Source organism: Myxine glutinosa, chromosome 11, assembly GCF_964187855.1.
Source record: "Myxine glutinosa chromosome 11, kmMyxGlut1.1, whole genome shotgun sequence".
NCBI classification, from domain to species: domain Eukaryota; kingdom Metazoa; phylum Chordata; class Myxini; order Myxiniformes; family Myxinidae; genus Myxine; species Myxine glutinosa.
This window is the reverse complement of record NC_136271.1, coordinates 51,509,777-51,534,481: the sequence shown is the minus strand read 5'-3', so window position 1 is coordinate 51,534,481 and position 24,705 is coordinate 51,509,777. Positions and strand designations below refer to the sequence as shown.

Here is a 24,705-nt window from a genome sequence, read left to right as displayed (position 1 = left end):
TAAACAAAATGATTCTATGATTTCTTTTTTTAAATCTCCAATTGTTTATTTGTTCTATGCTTAATTTCAGAGTACATTGAGAAATTAAACTGCGTAAATTTCAATAAAAACTGGAAAAATTGAGGTGTTCTAAAACTTTTGACCGGTGGTGTACATTCCTGGACCAAGTTTGACTTGGATCCCTTCAGCCGTTTTTAAGTTATCGCGGTAACGAAATATTTTTAAATTAACATGACCTCTGACCATTGACCTCTTGATCTCAAAATCTCAATTCATATTTACATCATGATACATACTTGTACCAAGTTTGATTTAAATCCCTCAGCTCTTCTAAAGTTATCACATTTTTACCTGCCATAACCTCTGACCTTTGTCTTTGATGTCATAATCCAATCAATTCATCTTTGCATCATATATGCTTATACTAAGTTTGTTAAAATCCCATCACTGGTGCACAAGTTGGCCCGGTAACATCATTTTTTACTTAAAACGACGTCTGACCTTTGACCTCTTGACCACAAAGTCTATTCAGTTCACCTTTAGATAATTATCCATACCTGTACCAAGTTTGACTGAAACCCTTCAGCCGTTCTTAAGTTATCGCGGTAAAAAATTAATTGCAACTTAACATGTCCTCTGACTTCTTGACCCCAAAATCGAATTAGTTCATCTTTGCATTATAATATATAATTATACCAAGTTTGGTGAAAATCCCATGACTGGTTCACAAATTATCTCGGTAACAGAATTGTTACCTAACGGGACCTATGATATTTGACCTATGACCCCATAATCTAATCGGTTCATCTTTGCATCATTAATTATACATGCTGGTACCATGTTTCACTGGGATCCTTTCAGCTATTCTTAAGTTATCGCGGTAACAAAAATCTATCATAGATGGACAGACAGCTGGACAGACAACCTGAAAACATAATGCCTCTGGCGACTTCGTCAGCGAAGGCATATAAAATGCAATGACGGGTACATTTAAAACATTTCTCAATGAAACTTTGTATATGCAATCAACCTATACTTTATATTCACATTATTGATGCAAAATTTCACTCTGAATGTCCCTGCCGGCTCCGAGATACAATTTGGAAATTGACACAGTTTGTTAATTTGGAGTGTTGAGAGTGCAGGAAGAAAAGAAAAATAGGTTTGGAAATGGTGGTTTATTACACTTGGGGGTCGAAGAAACTCTGTGGTACTATTAAAAATTGGGAGCGCCAATAGTAGAAACAAGCGTTACGCCTAGGTCCCCCGTCGGTGAAGTGATGTGAGTTGACAAAGTGGAAGACGCAAGGCGGCCATCTTGGATTTTGACGTGGCGACCCAATTTTCAATAGCGTTCTCCCTTATGCGTAGATACACCCACACACCAGATTAGAAGTTAGTAGTTCATTAATTTTTCTAGATATTTCGCTCACAAGGTTCAGACATATATATGGTGGTGGCCACCTTGGATTTGACGTGGCGACCCAATTTTCAATAGCGTTCTTCCTTATGCCTAGATACACCCACACACCAGATTAGAAGTTGGTACTTCGCTTATTTTTCAAGATATTCCACTCACAAGGTTCAGACATACATGGCAGTGGCCATCTTGGAATTTGACATGGGTTGCACCCACACACCAAATTAGAATTCGGTCCTTCGCTTACGCACGCACGCACATACGCACACACGCACACACGCACGGACGCATGCACGGATGGACGGACGCGAAAACCATAGTCCCCCTTTCACTCCGTGGTGCGACGGGGGACAACAAACCCTACAATAGCAATAAGCCCCTTCCCATATGGCTCATGCTATAGGGGAAGGCTTAAATAATGATTATATTTTCATCACTTTTATGATTCAGGGCTTCTTGTACAGTATAGTCCCTACTCCCTTTGTACAACAATTCCAAGCACCAAATGAAAAAGACATTCTGTTCATCACAAACAGTTGTGTACCCTCAGCATGAAGAGACCGGTGGAGCAAAGGCAGTAGACCAGCTTGCCAGAATGAGTAGCAACCATCAACCAGCTTGTTGGTTCTGCCTTGAAAGCCACCCTCAAACCGCATTTGTCGATTTACAGCCCAGCGCTGAGAGACAACGGGTAGTAGAGAAGAAAATAAGCTATATATCACCCCTACTTGGTAGCATGACCTTTGTGATCGCTCTTTATTTTATTATTATAATTATTTTTAGTGTGTAGAGGATATTCAATTATCACCATGTGCTCTACAAACTGAGATTTTATTATTACTACACATCATCAGAACTCTGGCACATCTGCATTTCCATATTAAATTTGAGTAAACACAACAAAAAAATGAGCCTTTGTGATCAAGCTTTAAATTACCCCCAAAACACGAGCCTCAGAGAACAGACCAAAAAAAAAAAACTTTATTACCCCACGCACACAAAGTGAAAGGTGGGGGTAAGCAATTGCTTCATGTATATCCATCTGTCTGTCTGTTTTATCAGTTTATGATCGAGGACCAGGTTATTTGAAATGAATATTATATTTTGAATACGAATCGGAAGACAAGTTTGCCGTTTTACCATATTTTGGCTCAGAATTTGTTCCGATCGCACATGCGCAGAGACAAGTGAGATACTTTTTAAGTGGTGAAGCCGCTTCAATATTTGGCTCTCTTTTAATTTATTTATCTAGTTTTTTTTTTTTAGCTCTTATATGAGCTGCGATTAGGTAGCAAAATAAAAATAAAAAAGAACCTCCAGTTTTGCAGCACTTGGACAAGTTCTATAGGATGGTTTATGGAAGAGGAGCTGTCAAGCACAGCCCCATGGAAGTGGGCGTGGCATGTGAGAGGGTGCGTAACGGGTGACGAAGAGGCCACTGACATGGATGGCTATGTACGATACGATGCCAATTGACACTGCGTTCTATGGTGATCAATACAGTCTCCATCTCCTAAACTGTGACTCAATGTCCTTTTGGTAGTGTACACTGCACAGGGTATTGTGTTCTATTAACTCTTTAGTTGACTGTATTTTGTTTTTTTCACAACATACGCCTCATGGTTTTGGAAATACAGTATATAAAAATTATAATAAAAACATTCGTAGATATCAGTGTATTTACAGACTTGGCATTTAATATGGAATATATCTTTTTTCTTGACTTGGGTTTACTTTCTGAACTTAGTATATCAATCTGGTGAGTTTCTTTTACCCTTCGGTGATGTCTTTGTTGAAAGAACCATGTCACTGATTGTCTTTCGCAGCAAGAAGTCAATAACAGGATTGATAACAGTCAATAACAGTCAATAACAGGACAAAATGTAAGGACAGGTACATTTGACGATTGGCTTCACAATCGGGTATATAAGGGTTATTGCGTTCTGTATTAGTGGAAAACAACTGCTGCATGTCTACAAAAGTTATTGCCGCTTCCTCTGGAGATGGTCTGTCAACTTGACAATGCTGTTTGTCATGGAGTGGTGGCTTTACGAAATTCTGGCATGAAACAGCGTGCTATTGCTCGGCAGTATGGCATCACTCAAGGTCAGGTGTCAAAGATCCTGAAAAGAAATGCTCAGAGGGGTGTCCCTACTCCAATACCGAGGCCAGGACGTCCATGCAGAACCACAAGGAGAGATGATCCCAAGCTGCACCGGTTAGTCTGCAATGGCCGTATCAAGTCAGCTAATCGGCTTAGGGCTGAGTGGCAGCAACTGACAAATGTGCCTGTATCCAGAAGGCTAGTCAACCAATGACTAGCTATTGTGCCAGGCTATTGTGCCAGGCATCCCCTGAGAAAGCCACGCCTGACCAGACAACACAGCCAGCGCCGATTGCAGTGGGCCAGAGAGCACCGTCAATGGCAGCCAGGACACTAGAATCACATGACCTTCAGTGACGAGTCTAGATTTCTGGTCTATCATCAAGATGGCCGCGTCCGAGTGCGCAGACAAGTGCATGAAGCCCACAACGAAGATTGTATAGTGCCAAGAGTCCAAGCTGGAGGTGGTGGGGTGACCGTTTGGGCTGCTTTTCATGCAGGGGGCAAAACTGACCTGGTTGTTCTGAATGGAAACCTGAACCAGTTCAAGTACAGGGTCATTCTGGAAGAAACATTGCTTCCATTTGGTCGTGCAGCCTTTCGAGGAAACTTTGTCTTCCAAGATGACAATGCACGGCCTCATCGTGCTCGCATGATCCAACACTTTCTTGCTGACCGTGGTGTAGAGCATATGGAGTGGCCTGCCATGTCCCCGGATATGAATCCGATAGAGAACTTGTGGGCAGAATTAACGCGTCAAATCGACAACTTGGACCAGCAGCCTACCTCTGTGCGTGAATTGCAGCAGACTATTGCCACTGCATGGCAAGCGATTCCTGTCCAAACCTTCGCAAATCTCATGAACAGCATGCCTCGACGTGTACGTGCTCTCCTGAATGCTCGTGGGGGTTACACGAAGTACTGAACTGTAATTTTACTGTCCGTAATCCCAGTCATAATTTTGCTTTTGTTTTTGTTGAATTTTTTTTTGGCTAATGTGCAAAATAAAGAGATACTTCTGGAAAACGTACAGAAGTTCAACACAGTACTGTCCGTGAATTGAGTTCGATATCAGTTAACATCACTTTCAAGGATCAATTTATTTACTTCGAAATGGCAAATGTGGTTTTTGTTTCTTTTAAAGGTCACATTAACAAAATCTAGAATAATTTCAACATAATTCCAATGAACTTTTGGTTCCAAGTCATCTTGAAAAGTAAGTTCACCCCCACAAAAAAAAGATTCCATATTAAATGCCAAGTCTGTATATCACCTTTATCTATCAATATTGTTGAAATGAAGATCAAATAGCTGTATGTTGAAATACGTTGAAAAAGTCAAAACTTTACATGGGGTGTACTTACTTTTTCACGTGACTGTATATGTGATCAACCATTCCTCCACTCCTTCTCCTGCAACTGCCTCACAATAAAGAGCGCGTCTGTCGTTCCTCTTCCTGGAATAAATCTAAACTGTATTTCGTCGATCTTTACCTTCTTCCTTATCCTCCTCTCCAACATCCTTTCCAATACCTTCATTCCATGCTCCAATAACTTTATCGCTCGGTACGATCCACACTCCAGAGGGTCACCTTTCCCCTTGTATAGAGGGACGAGGGTACTCAGTTCCCAATTCACTGGAATGCGGCCTTCTTTCACCACCAGATTACAGATCTCTGTCATTCTCTTCACACCCCAACTTCCTGCTGCCTTCAACATATCTCCCACAACTCCCGTCGGCCCTCCCGCTTTTCTACTCTTCATTGCTTTTATCGCTCCCTCAACTTCCTTCTCAGTTATCTTCTCTGCCGGTCCTAAAACTGGGTTACTCTCTTTGTTGCCATCCCATTCACTCTGTATTCAACAGCATTTCCATATATCTTTTCCATCTTCCTTTAATTCCATCTGGGTCAACAACGATTTGTCCCACTTCAACCTTCAAGCAACTCACCCCCATCACATCACACCTCTCTTTCGCTATCTGCTTTGCAATCCTGAATACCGCTCTCTGACCCTCTTCCGAATCCCAGCGTTCTCCGAACATTTTCCTACATGCCTCCTGCGCCTTTGCTACCTCTTTCTTTGCAGCCTTCTTGGCTGCCTTATAACTTTCATGCTCTGCTTTTTCTGCTCCCGTACCCTTTGCCTTCTGCCACTCCTTGAACTTCTTCCTCTTCTCGTCAATCCTCTTTCCAACTTCATCCTCCCACCACCATGTTTCCGAGTGCCTCGGTGGTCCTTTTGTCCATCCACATATCTCACCAACGGCTCCCAACATACTATCTTTCATTGACATCCAATCACTTTCAAGCTCAACCACATTATCCTCCACCCTACTCAGCCTCTCTTTTAATGCCTCCCTTACTGTCACACCTCTTTCAACCTCCACACCTTCATTCTCGGTTGGTACTTCACCCGCCGAGCTCTCCTCGCACCTTTCACCCTTATGTCGCAGACAACCAAGTGGTGCTGTGAAACAGCCTCCTCCCCCGGGATCACCTTTGTGTCCCGGAGGTGCCCCCTATCTCGCCTACGCCCCATCAGGTAGTCAACGGTTGTCGTCGACCCACCTGACGTGTATGTAACAAGCTTATTATCCTCTTTCTGGAACTGAGTATTACAAATCAACAAATGAGCTCCATCAGCAAACTCCAAAATCCTTTCATCTTTTCCATTTCTCACACCATATCCGTAACCCCCATGAACTCCCTCAAAACCGTCCATACTCCTTCCCACATGTCCATTTAGGTCTCCTCCTACCACAACAACTTCCTCATCTTTCACGTTTTCCATCAGCTTCTCTATCGCACACCAGAACCTGTCCTCTTCATCGTTCCGACCAACCTGCGGAGCATATCCCGAGATGACGTTCACCAAGAGCTTTCCAATCATCATTTTCGCCATCATCAACCTATCACTCACTCTAGTCACACTCACCACACTGTCTACAATGTCCTCAGAAAACAGGACACCAACACCATTCACGCCCTCCGGGCACCCTTGCCACACAAACTTGTATTTCTGTCCCTACCTACCCTTCACCATTCTCACACCACTTCCCTTCCATCTCGTCTCTTGCACACAACATATGTCCACTCTTCTTCTGACCAATACTTCCACCACTTCTCCTGATCTCCCTGTCATTGTCCCTACATTCCATGTCCCAAACCTCAGAAACCGATCTCCATTTCGGGCTGTACCCTGCCCATATGTAGTTGTAATTGTCATGGTTCTCTTTTTGAGACAATATTTTTATGGCCGGATGCCCTTCCTGACGCCAACCCTCTTAGTCGACTCCTACGACACGCAGGGATATGGTGTACCTATTCTAAACCAGGGTACACACCGGGATGAATTACACAGATATTGGTAGAAAAAACAAACACACGGTACTTGGGTTTGAATCCCAGTTTCCGGCATCATGAACGTTTAAACGAGAACAAGACCAGGCAAACCTGAGTTTTAACTATATTAAAAAAAAACAATTGCTTCAAAGCAAAGTTACCAGAAGTCGTGAGAGGTCTAACATTCTGGCTTTTCCGAACAAAATCATTGCAGCAAGACCACAGAATGTATAACCTCCATGTGCCTCCATGCCTGGAACACCACCTAAACCTCCTTCCCAATTCTGGCACCTGTATATGCACACACATCCAAACAAATACAACTTAACATTTAAGCAGAACACACAGTTAGTTCCAAGAATACGAAAAAGTTGTTGCAATACAATTAAGGCAAAGGCCAAATCTAGCATTGTGTCGGGATAATTTGTAACATGTAAAAGCAGAGAGGGGCGGGACGCTGGGGAAGCAGAGAGGGGGCGGGATGCTGGGTAAGCAGAGAGGGGGTGGGACGCTCGGCAAGCAGAGATGGGGCGGGACACGCAGGGGAAGGAGAGAGAGGACGGGTTGCTGGGAAAGCAGAGAGGGGGTGGGTGGCTGGGGAAGCAAATAGGGGGACGGGATGCTGGGGAAGCAAAGAGGGGGACGGGTGGCTGGGGAAGCAGAGAGGGGTCGAGATGCTGGGGAAGCAGAGAGGGTGCGGGATGCTGGGGAAGCAAAGAGGGAGCGGGATGCTGGGGAAGCAGAGAGGGAGCGAGATGCTGGGGAAGCAGAGAGGAGGGTGGGTGACTGGGGAAGCAGAGAGGGGGGCGGGATGCTGGGGAAGCAAATAGGGGGACGGGTGGCTGGGGAAGTAGAGAGTGACGTGGGATGTTGGGGAAGCAGAGAGGGGGGCGGGTGACTGGGGAAGCAGATAGGGGGTGGAGAAGGAAGGAAAGAGGGAGCAGGCAGTGAAGGACGCAAAGAGGGGTGAGTGTGAAGGAAGCAATGAGGGGGTGGAGCATGAAGAAAGCAAAGAGTAGGAAGGGCATGTGGTGGAGGGACATTGATTTGGAAGATGCCGAGCACAGGTGGGTGAGCCTGGAGTGGGTGTAGGGGAACCCGTGGGAGAAGATAACATAGGGCAGGATACTGACGTGAGGAAGGCCACACATAGTACAAAACATTGTCACCATAATCCCACACACATTACAAAAAGGGTTGGATTTCAGGATTCCAAGGGCAGAGAGACAAAGACAGACATCAGGATTGGGATGATGGCACAAATAACGAGCACTATATGAACATGTTGGTGGATGAGGCACCAGTTTGCGAGTGATCCAGGGATGGAGAAAAAGCAAGGCGAGAAGGGAAAGCAGAATGGGAGAAAGGAATTTAGAAGTATGCAGGAAGACTGAACATTTTAAAATTATCATCATAAAAGGTCTAAATTGATGGAGTGAGAGGGGAGGAGGAAGAAGAGGAGAGATGAGGAAGGAAACTTCGGGACTGAATGAATTGAGGTGAGAATGAATGCTGATGAATGACATTTAATGAGAAGGAAAATTATATAAATATATATTTTTATTAATACCGTATTAGAATTAGAAAAATAATTAATAACATCCAAAAAGAAAGGTGAATTAAAAAATGTTTTTAAAAGTGGCAAAACAAGAAAAAATACTGAATGAAGATCATTAAAATAATTTTTGGATTTGATACCTGACGACCCAATCAGCAGTTCTTTCAAACAGACGCTCTTCCATGATATTTGTCAAAGACGCCACCACTGCCGCACAATAAACACTCCTAGGGAAAGGTGCCAAGAAAATAGCTGGGGTTATATATAATGTAAATTCCATATATATTGTTGCGGATATGAGATTGGCCTCCATCCATATCCGCTTGTAAATATTCCCCTATTTCCCCAATACTTCCCAACTATCCCCAATCCCCCATTCCCTAGTCCCATTGTCTGTAAACACTCTGTAGCCCCGACCTTCCCCTATTTCCCCCCTTAAATGTCGCATCCAGGTCCACCGCATCTCACGTAGACAACTATAGGACATCTTGCTAGTTATTCTTAGTCTATGTCAGTTAAGGACTCGTTTCCATTAATTCTGACTCTTCGTTGCACCAGAATGTGATTGTATGGCACCGTTAGAAAGTTTAGGACCTCCCAATACCTCCCCGCAGCTCTTCCTCATGGTACAACAACAACAACAACAACAGCGGCGGCGGCGCGGGGAATGTGCGTCCTCACTCCGGCTTGGTTAGCCGCCATTGAACATGTGCTCCGACGGGGTTACCACGCAGGGGCTCGCTGTCAGCTCCTCGTCAAGGGCGGAGCCCGGTAACCCCCCGCACCCAATAGAAGCGGCGGACCGATTCCATCTGGGGCGGAGACAACGAGCCGAGGGCGTGTCACTCCCCGCTGAGCATGCGCAGGAAGAGGGAGGTGACGTCAGATGCGCCCTCAGCTTGGAGAGAGAAGACGCCACCTCCGAGCGCTGAAATACCTCCCCGCATCTCTGGACCGGACCATGTTGATTCTGCCCCTGAACCAAGGTGCACCTTGTGCTATCGACTGCCTGTCCTTCCTTGCCATCAATCCCCGTGTAAGTCAGTCTTGGCCCGTTTGTCTGTGGTCTGTCGGGGATAGATAAGACTGTGTTTAAGTGCCCATCTTTTCTGTGCTTTACCTCTTACCGTGTAATCTACCCCTTTTCTGCATCACCAATTATATCCTCCTCCGGAGGTCTTGAGAACTGTACCCCTTGTGTCGTGTCATTTATCCCAGCCGTTGTGTCCTTTCCATCATTGATTTAGCGTAGCGCGATTCGGCCAACGTTCGAGTGGAATCGGGCGGGATAGGGTTCTAATCGGGGAGTAACTGTTCGGACGCGGTAATACCAAACCGCTCGGTAAACTAACATCTAAAACCGCGTCTGTAACAATTGGTGTCTGGGAGTGAGATTCGGGGCCCGAACCAAATTTTTAAAACATCTAGAAAAAATTTGGTCAAAATTTGGAGCGGACGAAATTTGTTTTGTTTTAAAGCAAAACCCGAATTTTGAAATCGCGCCATGGCTGGTCAAGGCGACGGGATGCCGGTGGGAGAGATAGACGGGGTAGAATCGACCCAGGACCTCGGGGAAATGTATGTGGAGGAAAGGGTGGAGGAGAGTAAAGAAGGTGTGGTTGAGGGGGTATCAGGTGCACAAAATGGCGCTCTCGCGCACGTGGTTACAGCGGCACCAAATTTAGCCACGCCCATGGTCGCGGCAGCCGAGCCAGAGATGCCAGAGTACGTGCGAGTCTTTATGATTGAAATGATGGCAAAAATGAGGGCTCAGACTGAGCAAATTGAAGCAACAACGAAAGAAATGAGGGCCGATAGGGAGAAAAGGGAGCAGAGGGACAGAGACCGCAAGTTGGGCGAAAGGGTCCCACGGGTGCACGACGAGGTAAAGCGGGTCGAAAAGCGCTGGTTGAGCGAAGCGGAGGAAAGCGCGGGTACAATGACGGGGGTAGAAATCGCGACACGGGGTTTGGAAAAGCCGGCGACCGATGAGGTAGAGGGAATTTTATTAAAGCCAACGGTCGTCGAGGTGAGTAAAGAAAAAGCGGAAGTGGGCATTGAAATTGAAGAGATGACGGAGGTAGCCTGGGAATTGCAGGGAGAAATGGAAAATGTACAAAGTCCCTGCTCAAATCATGATGATGTACTCGCTAATCCAAATGGAAGTTTGCAGGTTTTGGTGCAGGGAGGAAGAAGAACCCCGAAGGTGAGACGTGCTGTTGTGTATTGTGCGGGGAGATTTTGTAAGAGGATGTTTGGCGACAAAAGAATTTTCACGCGCTTGGGATCGAGGAAGCATCCGGGCGTTGGTGAGGGGTCCCGTGTGAGTGGAAATGGCACGCGTGTGGAAAAAAAGTGTGCGTCAAGGGGTGAGCGTGTTACGAAGCGCGAGTGTGATACCGAGTGCGAGCGAGAATGCACGTCGGGGTGTACGGAGTGTGACACGAATAGTGAGTTGGTGATGGCGCAGGTGCGAGAGGGCACATCGGAGCGTGAGTGTGAAACCGAGTGCGAGCGAGAATGCACGTCGGGGTGTACGGAGTGTGACACGAATAGTGAGTTGGTGATGGCGCAGGTGCGAGAGGGCACATCGGAGCACGAGTGTGAAACCGAGTGCGAGCGAGAATGCACGTCGGGGTGTACGGAGTGTGACACGGAGAGTAAGGTGGTGGTGGAACGTGTGCGAGGAAGCACACCTGAGTTGGTGGTAGCGTGGGTGTGGGAGAGCCCATGTGAGCGCGTTAGTGGGTGGATGCAAGAGTGCACGCCCATGGTGAGTGTTACGGAGGACGTAACGGAGGAGAGGTGTGGACCAAAGTGTGCGCAAGAGTGTGCGCGAGAGGTGTAGTGTGTAACAGGGAGAGCGTTGGTGGAATGTACGGACGGCGTTGGAACGCCAGGTTTTGTGAGGGTGAAAGGGGTAGCGTATGCGTGTGAGCATGCAAGTAAAGCATCGACGGTAACCGGGTTAGCGGTTAGGGCGACGGATAGCCGATGCGAGCACTCGGGGCGCGGGGTGCTTTGTTGGGTGCGAGGCCCGGCACGGGTCGATGCTGCGTCGCTTCTCTTCGAAGCGTCGTTGCCGATTCGGGCTTGGCCCCGCCCCGCAAGGTCGAGTCCGGGCTTTGTCGGGCGAGGCGACCGGTCCAGTTCGAGGGCGAGTGGGAGGAAGCGGCACGGTGCCCCCTCGTGGGGACGGGGTTCCGACCGGGGGAGATTGAGCCATCGGGCCCGGGACCGCAAGGTGCCGCGCCGAGATGGTGCGTGGAATCTCGGCCCAACCAAACCACCTCCCTTGAACCGAAAGCCGGACGGATTCAACCTGCAGGCAACCAAACCACCCGAATTCATTGCTCGGCTTTACGAACCGAGTTTAATGATGTCACGACGCACCGAGGCTAGGATATAGTGGACTGTGATGATGGTGATAGTGATAGTGATAGTGATTTGATACGAAATTTATAATAGTGGGTAGGATTGGCAGCAAATGGAAAATTTCTGAATTGGTTGGAATTTGGACGAGCAAAATTTATAGTGAGAGACCCCCGATGTGGTGGGATGGCAAATCCACCATCCCTCACAGGTGGGGCAAATGCGCAATAGTTTATGGGGTGTATGGCAGTGAAAACTAGCCCGGGTGGGTTAGGATATATCGTGTGTAGGGATCTAGCGAAGATGACATTAGGTAACATTAAGATTAGTTAGTGACTGATACCTGTAGTGGGGACGCAGGTAGTTTAGTGTGGATGATAATGACGTGGGAGCGCAATAGTTTAAAGGGACGACTGGGAAGCGCAAGTTTCAGAGGGGAGTAGTTAGCTGAGATGATGCCGTGTGTTTGAAGATTGAACAGGTGTGATTGAACAGGTGTGATTGCACAGGTGTGCAACTGAACAGGTGTGTGGAGCAGTGTATGAGGGAGTAGTGGTGATTGCGTGTTGTGTTGACCAAATGGTCCAGGAAGAAAGGAGGGTGCAGGTGGCACCAGGCGTGAGGGCACAGGTGTGCAACAACAGGTGTATGTGGCTGTGTGGAATAAATGGTAGTGTGGAATATCTGGAGTATTGGAATGGATGGTCGTGGAGTGAGTATGGTGGAAATTGTGGAGTGGAGTGGATGGTGCGAAGGTGTGAATGGGGGAAGAGTGGACCCCCATCACGGATACCCGGGGCGGGTAGTGTAAGTGTTAGGTAGAGGGTACAGGTAAATTGTGGTTGGATATTGGCATCTGTGGTGCGGGTGAAAGAATGGTCTATGGATGGGTGCATTAGTGTTGTGGAAATGGCTGGGCGTGTAGCCTGTTAGTGTGTGTAGTTGGTTTGGGCACTCCACCACTGTGAGGATGTCGGCCAGGTGAGGCCGTAGGTGGGCTCTGGGAGCCGGTAGTTGTGGATGGGGCCCGAGGATCCGGAGGACGGACCCGGGTAGCCCAGTGCCAGAGGGCACCAAGGGGTGACAGAGCCAGGAGAGGGCCTTCCCCAGTTAGTTAGGTTAGGGTGAGGAGCTAGGTAAGCTCGGGTGGCAACTGCAGTGGTGGAGGTGTGCAGGTGGGTAGACCTGCTGGGAGAGCTACACGTCACAGCCCAGAAATTGTGCGAGGGCACCGGGAGATGAATCGGGGGCGTGAGACCCCAAATTGAGAAGCACCACAGTTTGGTCAATGGGAATTGGTTTTTAGAACCCATAGTGTAAGTTGGCCAATGGATTGGCAGGGAAAGACCCCGGGTAATGTAAAGTTGTTAAAGTCATTTAGGAAATAGTTAGGATTGATGAACCTGTCGCACCATACGCAGCCACTTACCTGAGGTGATGATGATGACTCCACACCTGTGTTTTCTTTGTTCTGTGTTGCAGGAAATGAGAATTGCTGTTGGATTTGTGAGACGCATCACGACGTGGATAAGACATTGGGGTGATTCCATCTCTCCCTCCTTAGGAGGGACTGATGATGAATTGGTGATGGCAAATTTTGCTGTTGAGTTGGAGATGGCAAATTGTGATGAGAGTTGGAAATGGCAAATTTGATTGGTTAGGAGGGAGAGAAGACGAATTTGGTTTATGGGAGGAACGGGGAAGACAGTAGGGACGTTTGTTGATGTGTAAAGTAGATGTTTATGGGTAGTGTTGTGTTTTGTGGATACAGTAATGGGTAAGGGAGGGGCAATGTAGGTTACCTGGTGGGGGGGGGGGGCGTACGGTAGGAACGTACCTGTCTCACCTGGTTCCCATGTGCCCCCAGTGTGCATTACCTTGTATTGCATGCACTTTTGCGCCCTTACCACCTTACTCACTTGTCTTCTTTTTGTCTCCCACCTCCGAGGATCTGGCTTTGGGGCAGAGAGAGAGAGGAGAGAGAGGTGCTGGCTCCGCAGTTGTGGGCCTGTACTTTCGCTGCTTGCTGCCTGGATCGATACACCATATGGACCGCAATTTTTGTGGCCGCCCACCATGGACCGCAGTTCTTTTGCGGGCAAGCACCACCCGTTGATGGACCTCTGGGTTAACGTGGCACCGATGCCATAGAGGTGAACCACTTATAGTTGGCCCCCCTGACGGCCACAATTTAGAAATGGACGCGGTTGGCGCCTTTCTTTATTTTTGAAAGAAGCCAGAAGGTCAAGTGCTTCAAGAAGGCAAGACCAGCGGCAGAACATCGGCCGGCTGCGACACCACCGGTGACTATGAACACTTTATTGGTGCACCGGATGGTGCTGACTGTATGTATGGGGTGGTGCTTTTGGTGCTTGGATGGGGTGCTCTGCATATTATTAAAGGCCGGAGGGCCACAGGGCACTCGTGGGTTGGTGTATCGATGCTGGCATGCGTGCTCTCTCTATGCATAACATCTGCATGTGTTCCTCAAAGAACAGGTCCTGGATCGTAGTGTAAATATCAGTCTTGTGTAAATAATGCTCCCTACCGGATGTATGTTTAGTTTGAGGATTCTTTCCGCGATTCGGTTATCCTGTGGGTGTGTTTCTGTGAGGAGAAGGGTGCAACGTCGCAGGGGGACATATTTACTCATTTGTGAACATCTGTAAAACTGTCGCACTCAGGGTTGAGTTAATAGTAGAGGGAACTACATCTGAGTGCCACACTAAAGTAAGTAAAAATTTATCGGGTCGGGACGCCCCGAGGTAGAGAAGGGTGCAATGTTGCGGATATGAGATTGGCCTCCATCCATATCCGCTTGTAAATATTCCCCTATTTCCCCAATACTTCCCAACTATCCCCAATCCCCCATTCCCTAGTCCCATTGTCTGTAAACAACACTCTGTAGCCCCGACCTTCCCCTATTTCCCCCCTTAAATGTCGCATCCAGGTCCACCGCATCTCACGTAGACAACTATAGGACATCTTGCTAGTTATTCTTAGTCTATGTCAGTTAAGGACTCATTTCCATTAATTCTGACCCTTCGTTGCTTTTCTGACCTAATTCTGACCCACTTTTGCGCCCTTACCACCTTACTCACTTGTCTTCTTTTGTCTCCCACCTCCGAGGATCTGGCTTTGGGGCAGAGAGAGAGGAGAGAGAGGTGCTGGCTCCGCAGTTGTGGGCCTGTACTTCCGCTGCTTGCTGCCGGGATCGATACACCATATGGACCGCAATTTTTGTGGCCGCCCACAATGGACCGCAGTTCTTTTGCGGCCAAGCACCACCCATGGATGGACCTATGGGTCAACGTGGCACCTATGCCATACAAGGTGAACCACTAACAGTTGGCCCCCTGACGGCCACAATAAAGAAATGGACGCGGTTGGCGCCTTTCTTTATTTTTAAAGAAGCCAGAAGGCCAAGTGCACTTCGAGAAGGCAAGACCAGCGGCAGAACATCGGCCGGCTGCGACACCACCGGTGACCATGGACACTTGATTGTGCATTTATTATTGAACACTTTATTGGTGCACCGTATGGTGCTGACTGTGCATAATGGGGTGGTGCTTTTGGTGCTTGGACGGGGTGCTCTGCACGCATGGTCTGCGTTGCAAATTCGACGGGTATGAATGAATGAATATGAATGAAACCACGTCGAATTAAATGATTATTTCATCACTCTCGATGCGGACATTTCTGATTCTGTTGATAAAATATTTGGCGTTCTTTACATTGTGTGCTGAATGTGTTGTTAAGTGTTTGAGTCGGTGGAAAAGCCACTTAGCGAGATTGCAGGTGGGTGCTCCGCGGAAGGCCACGATGGGCCGTAGTGCGACATCGATCTTGTGAATCTTTGGTAACCCGTAGAAGCGTGGAATGACGGAGTCGTTTGGTCTCATCGCGTCCCATTCTTGTTTTGTGATGAGGTTTACATCCCGTAGTTTCTGTAAGGTGGTAGTTACCTGCTTGTCAACGGTCATTGTGGGGTCACAAGGTTTTGTGTGGGAGATGTTGTTGTCACTGAGTAGAGCTTTAGCTTGTAGTCCACATGACATATTATACACGAAATCAGGCTATTAATGAAGAATTTTTAATTATTTTACTGCTCAGTGTGCTATCATTTACAATATGAATCCTGAGCTACAAATCTTTCAACATGTACGTGTGTGTGTGTGTGTGTGTGTGTGTGTGTGTGTATATATATATATATATATATATATATATATATATTGTTACGGACACGGCTAAAGATGTTGCTTGACCGAGCGGAATGGCCGCCGTGTTCGTACAGTTTACCCGATTACCCCCAACTCACCCGATTCCACTCGAACGTTGGCCAAATCGCGCTACGCTAAATCAATGATGGAAAGGACACAACGACTGGGATAAATGAAACGACGCAAGGGGTACAGTTCTCAAGACCTCCGGAGGAGGATATAATTAGTGGTGGAGAAAAGGGGTAGGTTACAAGGTAGAGTGAGGTAAAAGACACAGAAGAGATAGGCACTCAGATACAATCTTATCTATCCCAGACAGACCACAGACAAACGGAACAAGGCTGACTTACACAGGGATTGATGGCAGGGAAGGACAGGTCGGTTGATAGCACAAGGTGCACCTTGGCTCGGGGACAGGATCAAGCACGGTCCAAAAGATGCAGGGAGGCCTCACAGTGCTCGGAGGTGGCGTCTTTCTTTCTCCAAGCTCAGCGCGCATCTGACGTCACCTCCCTCTTCCTGCGCATGCTCAGCGGGGAGTCACACGCCCTCGGCTGGTTGGCTCCGCCCCAGATGGGACCGGTCCGCCGCTTCTATTGGGTGCGGGGGTTACCGGGCTCCGCCCTTGACGAGGAGCTGACAGCGAGCCCCTACGTGGTAACCCCGTCGAGCACATGTTCGATGGCGGCTCGTTGGAAAGGCCTGGTGCCCTCCCAGCACCCCCTACCAACCAAGCCGGAGTGAGGACGCACACTCCCCGCGCTCGCCGCTGTTGTTGTTGTTGTTGTTTCTGAACCGTGAGGAAGAGCTGCGGGGAGGTATTGGGAGGTCCTAAACTTCCTAACGGTGCCATACAATCACATTCTGGTGCAACGAAGGGTCAGAATTAATGGAAACGAATCCTTAACTGACATAGACTAAGAATAACTAGCAAGATGTCCTATAGTTGTCTACGTGAGATGCGGTGGACCTGGATGCGACATTTAATGGGGGAAATAGGGGGAGGTCGGGTCTACAGAGTGTTGTTTACCGAAAATGGGACTAGGGAATGGGGGATTGGGGATAGTTGGGAAGTATTGAGGAAATAGGGGAATATTTACAAGCGGATATGGATGGATGCAAATCCCATATCCGCAACATTGCACCCTTCTCTACCTCGGGGCGTCCCGACCCGATAAATTTTTACCTACTTTAGTGTGGCACTCAGATGTAGTTCCCTCTACTATTAACTCAACCCTGAGTGCGACAGTTTTACAGATGTTCACAAATGAGTAAATATGTCCCCCTGCAACGTTGCACCCTTCTCCTAACAGAAACACACCCACAGGATAACCGAATCGCGGAAAGCATCCTCAAACTAAACATACAGCCGGTAGGGAGCATCATTTACACAAGACTACATTGATATTTACACTACGATCCAGGACCTGTTCTTTGAGGAACACATGCAGATGTTATGCATAGAGAGAGCACGCATGCCAGCATTGATACACCAACCCACGAGTGCCCTGTGGCCCTACGGCCTTTAATAATGTGCAGAGCACCCCGTCCAAGCACCAAAAGCACCACCCCATTATGTACAGTCAGCACCATCCGGTGCACCAATAAAGTGTTCAATAAAAATGCACAATCAAGTGTCCATGGTCACCGGTGGTGTCGCAGCCGGCCGATGTTCTGCCGCTGGTCTTGCCTTCATGGAGTGCACTTGGCCTTCTGGCTTCTTTAGAAATAAAGAAAGGCGCCAACCGCATCCATTTCTTAATTGTGGCCGTCAGGGGGCCAACTAAAAGTGGTTCACCTGTATGGCATAGGTGCCACGTTGACCCAGAGGTCCATCCACGGGTGGTGCTTGCCCGCAAAAGAACTGCGGTCCATGGTGGGCGGCCACAAAAATTGCGGTCCATATGGTGTATCGATCCAGGCAGCAAGCAGCGGAAGTACAGGCCCACAACTGCGGAGCCAGCACCTCTCTCTCCTCTCTCTCTGCCCCAAAGCCAGATCCTCGGAGGTGGGAGACAAAAGAAGCAGACAAGTGAGTAAGGTGGTAAGGGCGCAAAAGTGCACGCAATGTAAGGTAATGCACACTGGGGGCACATGGGAATCAGGTGAGACAGGTACGTTCCTACCGTATGCCCCCCCCCCCCCACCAGGTAACCTACATTGCCCCTCGCTTACCCCTTACGGTATCCACAAAACACAACACTACCCATAAACATCTACTTTACACATCAACAAACGTCCCTACTGTCTTCCCCGTTCCTCCCATAAACCAAATTCGTCTTCTCTCCCTCCTAACCAATCAAATTTGCCATTTCCAACTCTCATCAAAATTTGCCATCTCCAACTCAACATCAAAATTTGCCATCACCAATTCATCATCAGTCCCTCCTAAGGAGGGAGAGATGGAATCACCCCAATGTCTCATCCACGTCGTGATGCGTCTCACAAATCCACACAGCAATTCTCCTTTCCTGCAACACAGAACAAAGGAACACAGGTGTGGAGTCATCATCATCACCTCAGGTAAGTGGCTGCGTATGGTGCGACAGGTTCATCAATCCTAACTATTTCCTAAATGACTTTAACAACTTTACATTACCCGGGGTCTTTCCCTGCCAATCCATTGGCCAACTTACACTATGGGTTCTAAAAACCAATTCCCATTGACCAAACTGTGGTGCTTCTCAAGTTGGGGTCTCACTCCCCCGATTCATCACTCGGTGCCCCCGCACAATTTCGGTGGCTGGGTCGTGTGACGCTCCTAGCTGGTCCGCCCACCTGCACACCTCCACCACTGTTGTTGCCTACCGAGCTCACCTGCTCCTCACTCTAACCTAACTAACTGGGGAAGGCCCTCTCGTACTCTCACCCCCTCAGTGCCCTCTCTGGCACGGGCTGCCCGATCCACACCCGGGATCCTCAGGCACCCACTGACACTAACGGCTCCCAGAGCCCACCTGCGGCCTCACCTGGCCGACATCTAACAGTGGCGGAGTGCCCAACCATTCACACTCATACTAACAGGCCACACGACCAGCCAATTTCACCACACCAATGCACCCATCCACAATACCATTCTGCAACCGCACCACAAATGCCAATATCCAACCACAATTTACCTATACCTTCTAACTATTCTTTAAACTACCCTCCCCGGGTACTCGTGAAAAGGGGTCCACTCTTCGCCCATCCACACCTTCGCACCATGCACACCACTCCGTACCACTTACTCCAACTCTCTCCACACCACTCATTCTCTGCTCCATATATTCCACACACCTGTACTTGCACACCTGTGCTCTCATACTTGGTGCCGCCTGCACCCTTCTCTCCCCCAAGCGCATTCGCGCTGATCCACAACACTCACTACTCATACACTGCTCCACACACCTGTTCAGTTGCACACCTGTGCAATCACACCTGTTCAATTCTCAACCACACGGCATCATCTCATCTAACTACTCCCCTCTGAAACTTGCGCTTCCCAGTCGTCCCTTTAAACTATTGCGCTCCCTCGTCATTATCATCCACTCTAATCTACCTGCGTCCCCACTACAGGTATCATTGTCACTAACTAACCTTAACGTTACCTAATGTCATCTTCTAGGGCCCTACACACAATATCCTAACCCACCCGGCTAGTTTTCACTGCCATCAACCCCATAAACTATAGCGCATTTGCCCCCACGTTTGTGAGGGATGACAGAGTTGCCATCCCACCACATCGGGCATCTCCCACTACCAATTTTGCACATCAAATTTCAACAAATCAAAAATTTGCCAATCACTACCCATCATCTGCCAATCATTACTGCCAATCCTTTGCCAATCATCAAATTTTGTTTTTCTAATTTCGGGGCCAAAACACTATCCTCATCATTAGTCTACTTACTAATGCCTCTCGGTGCGCCAATTCACTTCTACTGCTCGGCTTCGTACAGCCAAGCCATGAATGCGGGTTGTTTGGTGCCAGCGGCTGGATACGTCCCGCATTCGGTGCAGGGAAGGAGGTTTACCCGGGCCGAGGTCCCACGCACCATCTCGGCACGGAGCCATCCCATGGCCCGATCTCGACCTGCCGGAATGCCTCAACAAAAAGTGGTCGCCATGACGACCCTTCCTATCGGGCTGCCCGCTCCGCCTAGTGGAGCACGGACGCGGCCGTTCAAAGCGAGGCCCAGCGTGGATCGCGTACGGCGGTCCTTTCGAACCCGCCGTGGCTCGGATCCACGCTGGTTCTCGCGGCACGCGAAGCCCGGCACGCACCGAGGGCCCGATTCGGCTAAAAGTCGCTCTAACCGCTAACCCGGTTACCGTCGATGCCTCACCTGCATGCTTACACGCATACGCTACCCCTTTCTTGCTCATACATCCAGCTGTTCCCATGCTCCTCGTACCTTTCCTTACACACCTCGGTACACTCATTCCACTCACAGACTTGGTCACACACCTGACCACCGAACACCTTGGCACACATTCATCGCTCGCACACCTCACCAACACACCTCTTCGCGCCCCCTCCTCGGTCACCTCCTCTGTGACTATCACAGGGGTGCTCTCACTCGCACACCCAACCACGTGCCTCACGACCAATTCCAGCGTGCATTCCCACACACGCTCTACCATTCCAGGTGTGCTTCCTTCCATTCCAGGTGTACATCCTCGCTCACCTGTCACAACCAACTCACGCTCCGTGTCACTCTCACTACTCTCACCTCTACTCTTGACAACGCACTCACCCTTACTCTCGACAGCGCACTCTTTCCTCATGCACCCGTCCGTTACACACCTTTCTCGTGCACACTCTCCCGTTACACCCTCTGTAACACTCACCACAGGTGTACACTCTTCCTTACTTTTGACAGCGCACTCTTTCCCCATGCACCCCAGAGTCGGACTTTCTCGCACACCTCCTTTTTCGCACACCAGACCTGTCGCACACTTCACCAACGGCCTCTCACGAACACCCGGGTCCATCTCGACCCCCAAGCTCATTAAATCACCTGGCGCATCATACGCACGACCATATTGGTCACCACTTACACCGGGTCCTCTTTCTCTTCGCTTCTCCTCCATCACCTGCGAATCCCTCATCCGGTTAATGAGCACATCATCACTAGACTACGGATTTTTATGTTAAGAAAATAGGCCTTTTATGTTTTGAAAAGCGGATTTTTTTTTTTTATGTGAAAAAATCCTGAAATATTTTTTTCCCCCGTTTTATTCATTTTTTATTATTACCAAGTTTTTCAGAAATCAGTCAAAAAAAGAACAAAAAATGGTAAGCTTTTTCCTGCACAACATTAAGCACTCTGGGCTAGTAAACAGGTAAAAAATGACGTTCAGGTACCTTTATTGCAACCGCATTGTTTGATAAGTAGAGGACTAGAAGAAATTGACAAGACCCTTTTAGGAACGGTTAAAGTAGGTGTTTGAAATCATTATCTTGGTAATGTTCTCCTTGGTGAGGCGGTGTCGGCGGTCAGTGAGGACGTTTCTGTAGACGGAGAAGGACCTTTCCACGTCGACGCTGACGATGGGGCAGTACCTCAAGAGGGGGATGTCAGCAAGCTTGACTCCAGCCGGCACACCAACCTCAGATCCGTGCTGATCTCCATCCAGGATCAAAGCCACTGTCCTCAGCACACCAATGTCGGGATTGCGCTGCAGCACCGCCTTGAACTTGGTGAGCAGGATCTCCTTACGGCAGCCTCGGATCTTTTCGAGCTCCTCCTTGGCCTGATCAAGGAGCTGGAAGGCCTTGGCCAGCTCCATGCCGGCCTCCTCCAGCTGCTTAAGGATCTTCGGGATGAACGACACGTGGGCATTTAAGAAGACCAAACTGAGCTTGATGTTCGCCTTTCCGAACAGGTCCTTGGCACTCCGGATTGCCATCGCGTCGTCATCGTTCAGCTGGTCCACAATGTCCTTGACGGCCTCGAAGTGCTCGGCGTAAAACACCGCGGCGTCGATCCACGTCCCCCACCGAGTCAGAATGGGCTCCGGGGGGAGAGAAAGATTGGGCTGCTGCTCCTCCCAAAAGACAACACGCGACGGGGCTTTGACGAACACCTTCTTCGTCGTGGCAATCAGGTCGTTGACGTCCTTGAACATTTCTCGGACTGTCTCGCAGACACGGTGGAGCGCGTGGGCAACGCAAGTCACATGCAGCAAGTCCGGGAAGAGTTCCTTCAGGGCATGGCCGGCCTTGATCATATAGGCCGCGGCGTCGCTGACGAGGACCTTGAGGCACTCCGGCTTGAAATCAGGCCAAAGATAGCGCAGCGTGTCATTGACTGCACGCACGATCTCCCCGGAGTTGGTCTTCTCCAGAAACATGCACTGGACGAGGTGGGGACGAAGGTACCCCTCCTTGGACAAGCGTCCCGCGATGATGTTGGCCACATATCGACCTGCCGAATCGGTCGTCTCGTCGACGGACAGCCAGATGGGCTGCTGTCCGAGGTCGGCACGGATCCCCGCCAAGGCCTCGTCGTAGCACTTGTCGAGGTAGTGCTTTCGAATCCAGCTTTCATCGGGGATCTGGAGAGTGATGTGCTTCTCCAGGAATGACCGGAGGGCAGGGTTTTCCAATTTCGACCATGGGACGCCAGCGGCCAGCATGGCCTGGCACAGCTCCTGAGCCACGACGTCGCACTTGTGCCTCTTTCCGCCACCAAAGTCCTCCATGGTGGCTTGTGTGACCGTCCTCTTCTTCTTCAAGGCCAAGTTGCTCTTGTGGCGGTCTTCTCGGACATGTTGGGCCAGCTCAGACTTCTGCTTCGCCCGGAAAGTCTTTTCACAAGCTCGACAGAAAGCCGTGTCACTCGACACGTACTTGAAGGTGGCCCCATCGCCACCAGCGTTGAATTCCTTCAGCCACTTGTCACGAAGAGCAGCACTCATCTTGATAGGAGACTTGTTCACACTTTGTGTACACTCTCTCACTGTAGTACACCGCCTCACTGCTGTACACGCTGGGGACGCAACGCACGCAAGTGGACGCAACGTTTTGTTTTTGAGATCGATCGCAGTTAAAAATTTCGATCGCAGTTAAAAATTTCGAAAAATTCCCTAATTTTTTTTAGCGTTGCCAGACATTTTCGACCAAAAAGGGCATTTTATTTTAGTTTTTCCCGAAAAAGGGCGAAATATTTTTTTCCTCCGAAAATAGCAAAATAATTTTTTTGCGTGCAAAAAAGCCGTTTTATGTGAAAAAATATTTTTTATTTTTTCACATAAAAATCCGATGTATAATCATCACGATCCGAACACAGACTTTGGACCAATTCTTTTACTTCCTCTTTGATCTCTTTCTTATCCCCTCTCCGTCGCTTCTTAATTTCGCTTACCCCTTCTTCCACTTCTTCTAATTTCTGCTTCACCTCTTTTATTTCCCGGTGCGTCTCCTCAAGCTCGTCCTCTAAGGCCACCTTGACCGTTTCTATGTGCGTCCTCACCTGCCGGTCCTTCGTCTCCATTACCTCTGTCACCTCGTCCAACCTCGTTGTCAGTCCCTCACGTACCATCTGACATTGCCTCTGTGTCGCTATCAAGTCATTTTTTATGTCGTTTTGTGTCGCTCTTAACCCTCCTAGTACCGCAGTGTTCCTTTGAACCTGCTCCGTTAGTTCTTTTTGTCCCTCCGTCAGCTGTTCCACTTCCAGCGTCAACTCCTCTATACCACCTTGCAATTTTACAGTCCCCTTTCTCACCTCCTTCTCCATGCGCTCCTTACAGTGCCTCACCTCCTCGCGCACTCCTCCGACCTCCTCACTCACCCCTCTTCTGATCTCTTCCATCACTTGCATCTCCTGCCCAGATGCCACCCTCATCTGCTCCATTTCCTCCCTGTGAGCATCCAATTTAGTTTCTACCCCCATTCTGACCCCCTCTATCTGCTGCCCCATTTGTTTAACTTCCCTTTCCGCTTGGTTCCTCATGTCCCTCAATTTGCCTTCCATACTGTTTTCTAACCCCTCTAACCCCTTTTTCATCCCTTCCATTTGATTCTCTTGAGCGGCCATTCTGTTTTCTACCCCCGTTAACCCCTTTTTCACCTCTTTTATCCCATTGTCTAACCCCTCAAATTTCTTGTCGAATCCCTCACCGGTACCCCTCGCTTCGTCCCTCATTACCCCCATTTGGCCCTCCAATCGCTCACCCTGAGCATCCATCCGGTTCCCCATTACCCCCATTTGGCCCTCCAATCGCTCACTCTGAGCATCCATTTTTGCTTCTAGCCCCATATTTGCCATTAGTATGGTTGCATTAATCTGCGCCATGAGGTCCCGCACATCAATTCCCGCTATTTGCGCAGCGGGCGCGGCTACCCCGCGCTCGTGCGAGCCGCCACTTTGTGCGTCTGATACCACGTGCGCGAGGACGCCATTTTGCGAACCTGCCGCCCTCACTGCTTCGCTCTCCTCTTGTCCCTCAATTTGGTCCTGGATCGACCCTGCCTCACTCTCCTCTACCGGAACCCAGCCGTCTTGATCTGCCATAGCGCGACTTTCAAAATTCGGGTTTTTATTTTAAAACAAAACAAATTTCACAGTTAATAATTTCGAGCGCGTGAAGCGCGCTTCGGGTCCAATCTCACTTCCTGACACCAATTGTTACGTAATAACACAATTGGTGTTCCAAAATTTGGGCCTAACAAATTTAGTCCCAGGTCCGAATCCCAAC

General features: G+C 48.8%; 1 protein-coding gene across 2 annotated transcripts in view; it reads right to left on the bottom strand.

The window, feature by feature from the left end:
* LOC137413067 (protein farnesyltransferase subunit beta-like) overlaps nucleotides 1–24,705 on the bottom strand; it is a 456,508-nt gene that overhangs the window by 5,147 nt on the left and 426,656 nt on the right. Inside the window, exons 2-4 of one of the 2 annotated variants that reach the window (XM_078786671.1) lie at nucleotides 8,566–8,652; nucleotides 7,029–7,158; nucleotides 1,965–2,097 (exon numbers count right to left, since the gene is read on the bottom strand). In XM_078786671.1, the coding sequence (XP_078642797.1) occupies nucleotides 1,965–2,097; nucleotides 7,029–7,158; nucleotides 8,566–8,609 (307 nt within the window). In that variant the 5' untranslated portion in view covers nucleotides 8,610–8,652. The remainder of the gene's footprint in view (nucleotides 1–1,964; nucleotides 2,098–7,028; nucleotides 7,159–8,565; nucleotides 8,653–24,705) is intronic. The other variant, XM_078786670.1, reaches the window with a different exon arrangement.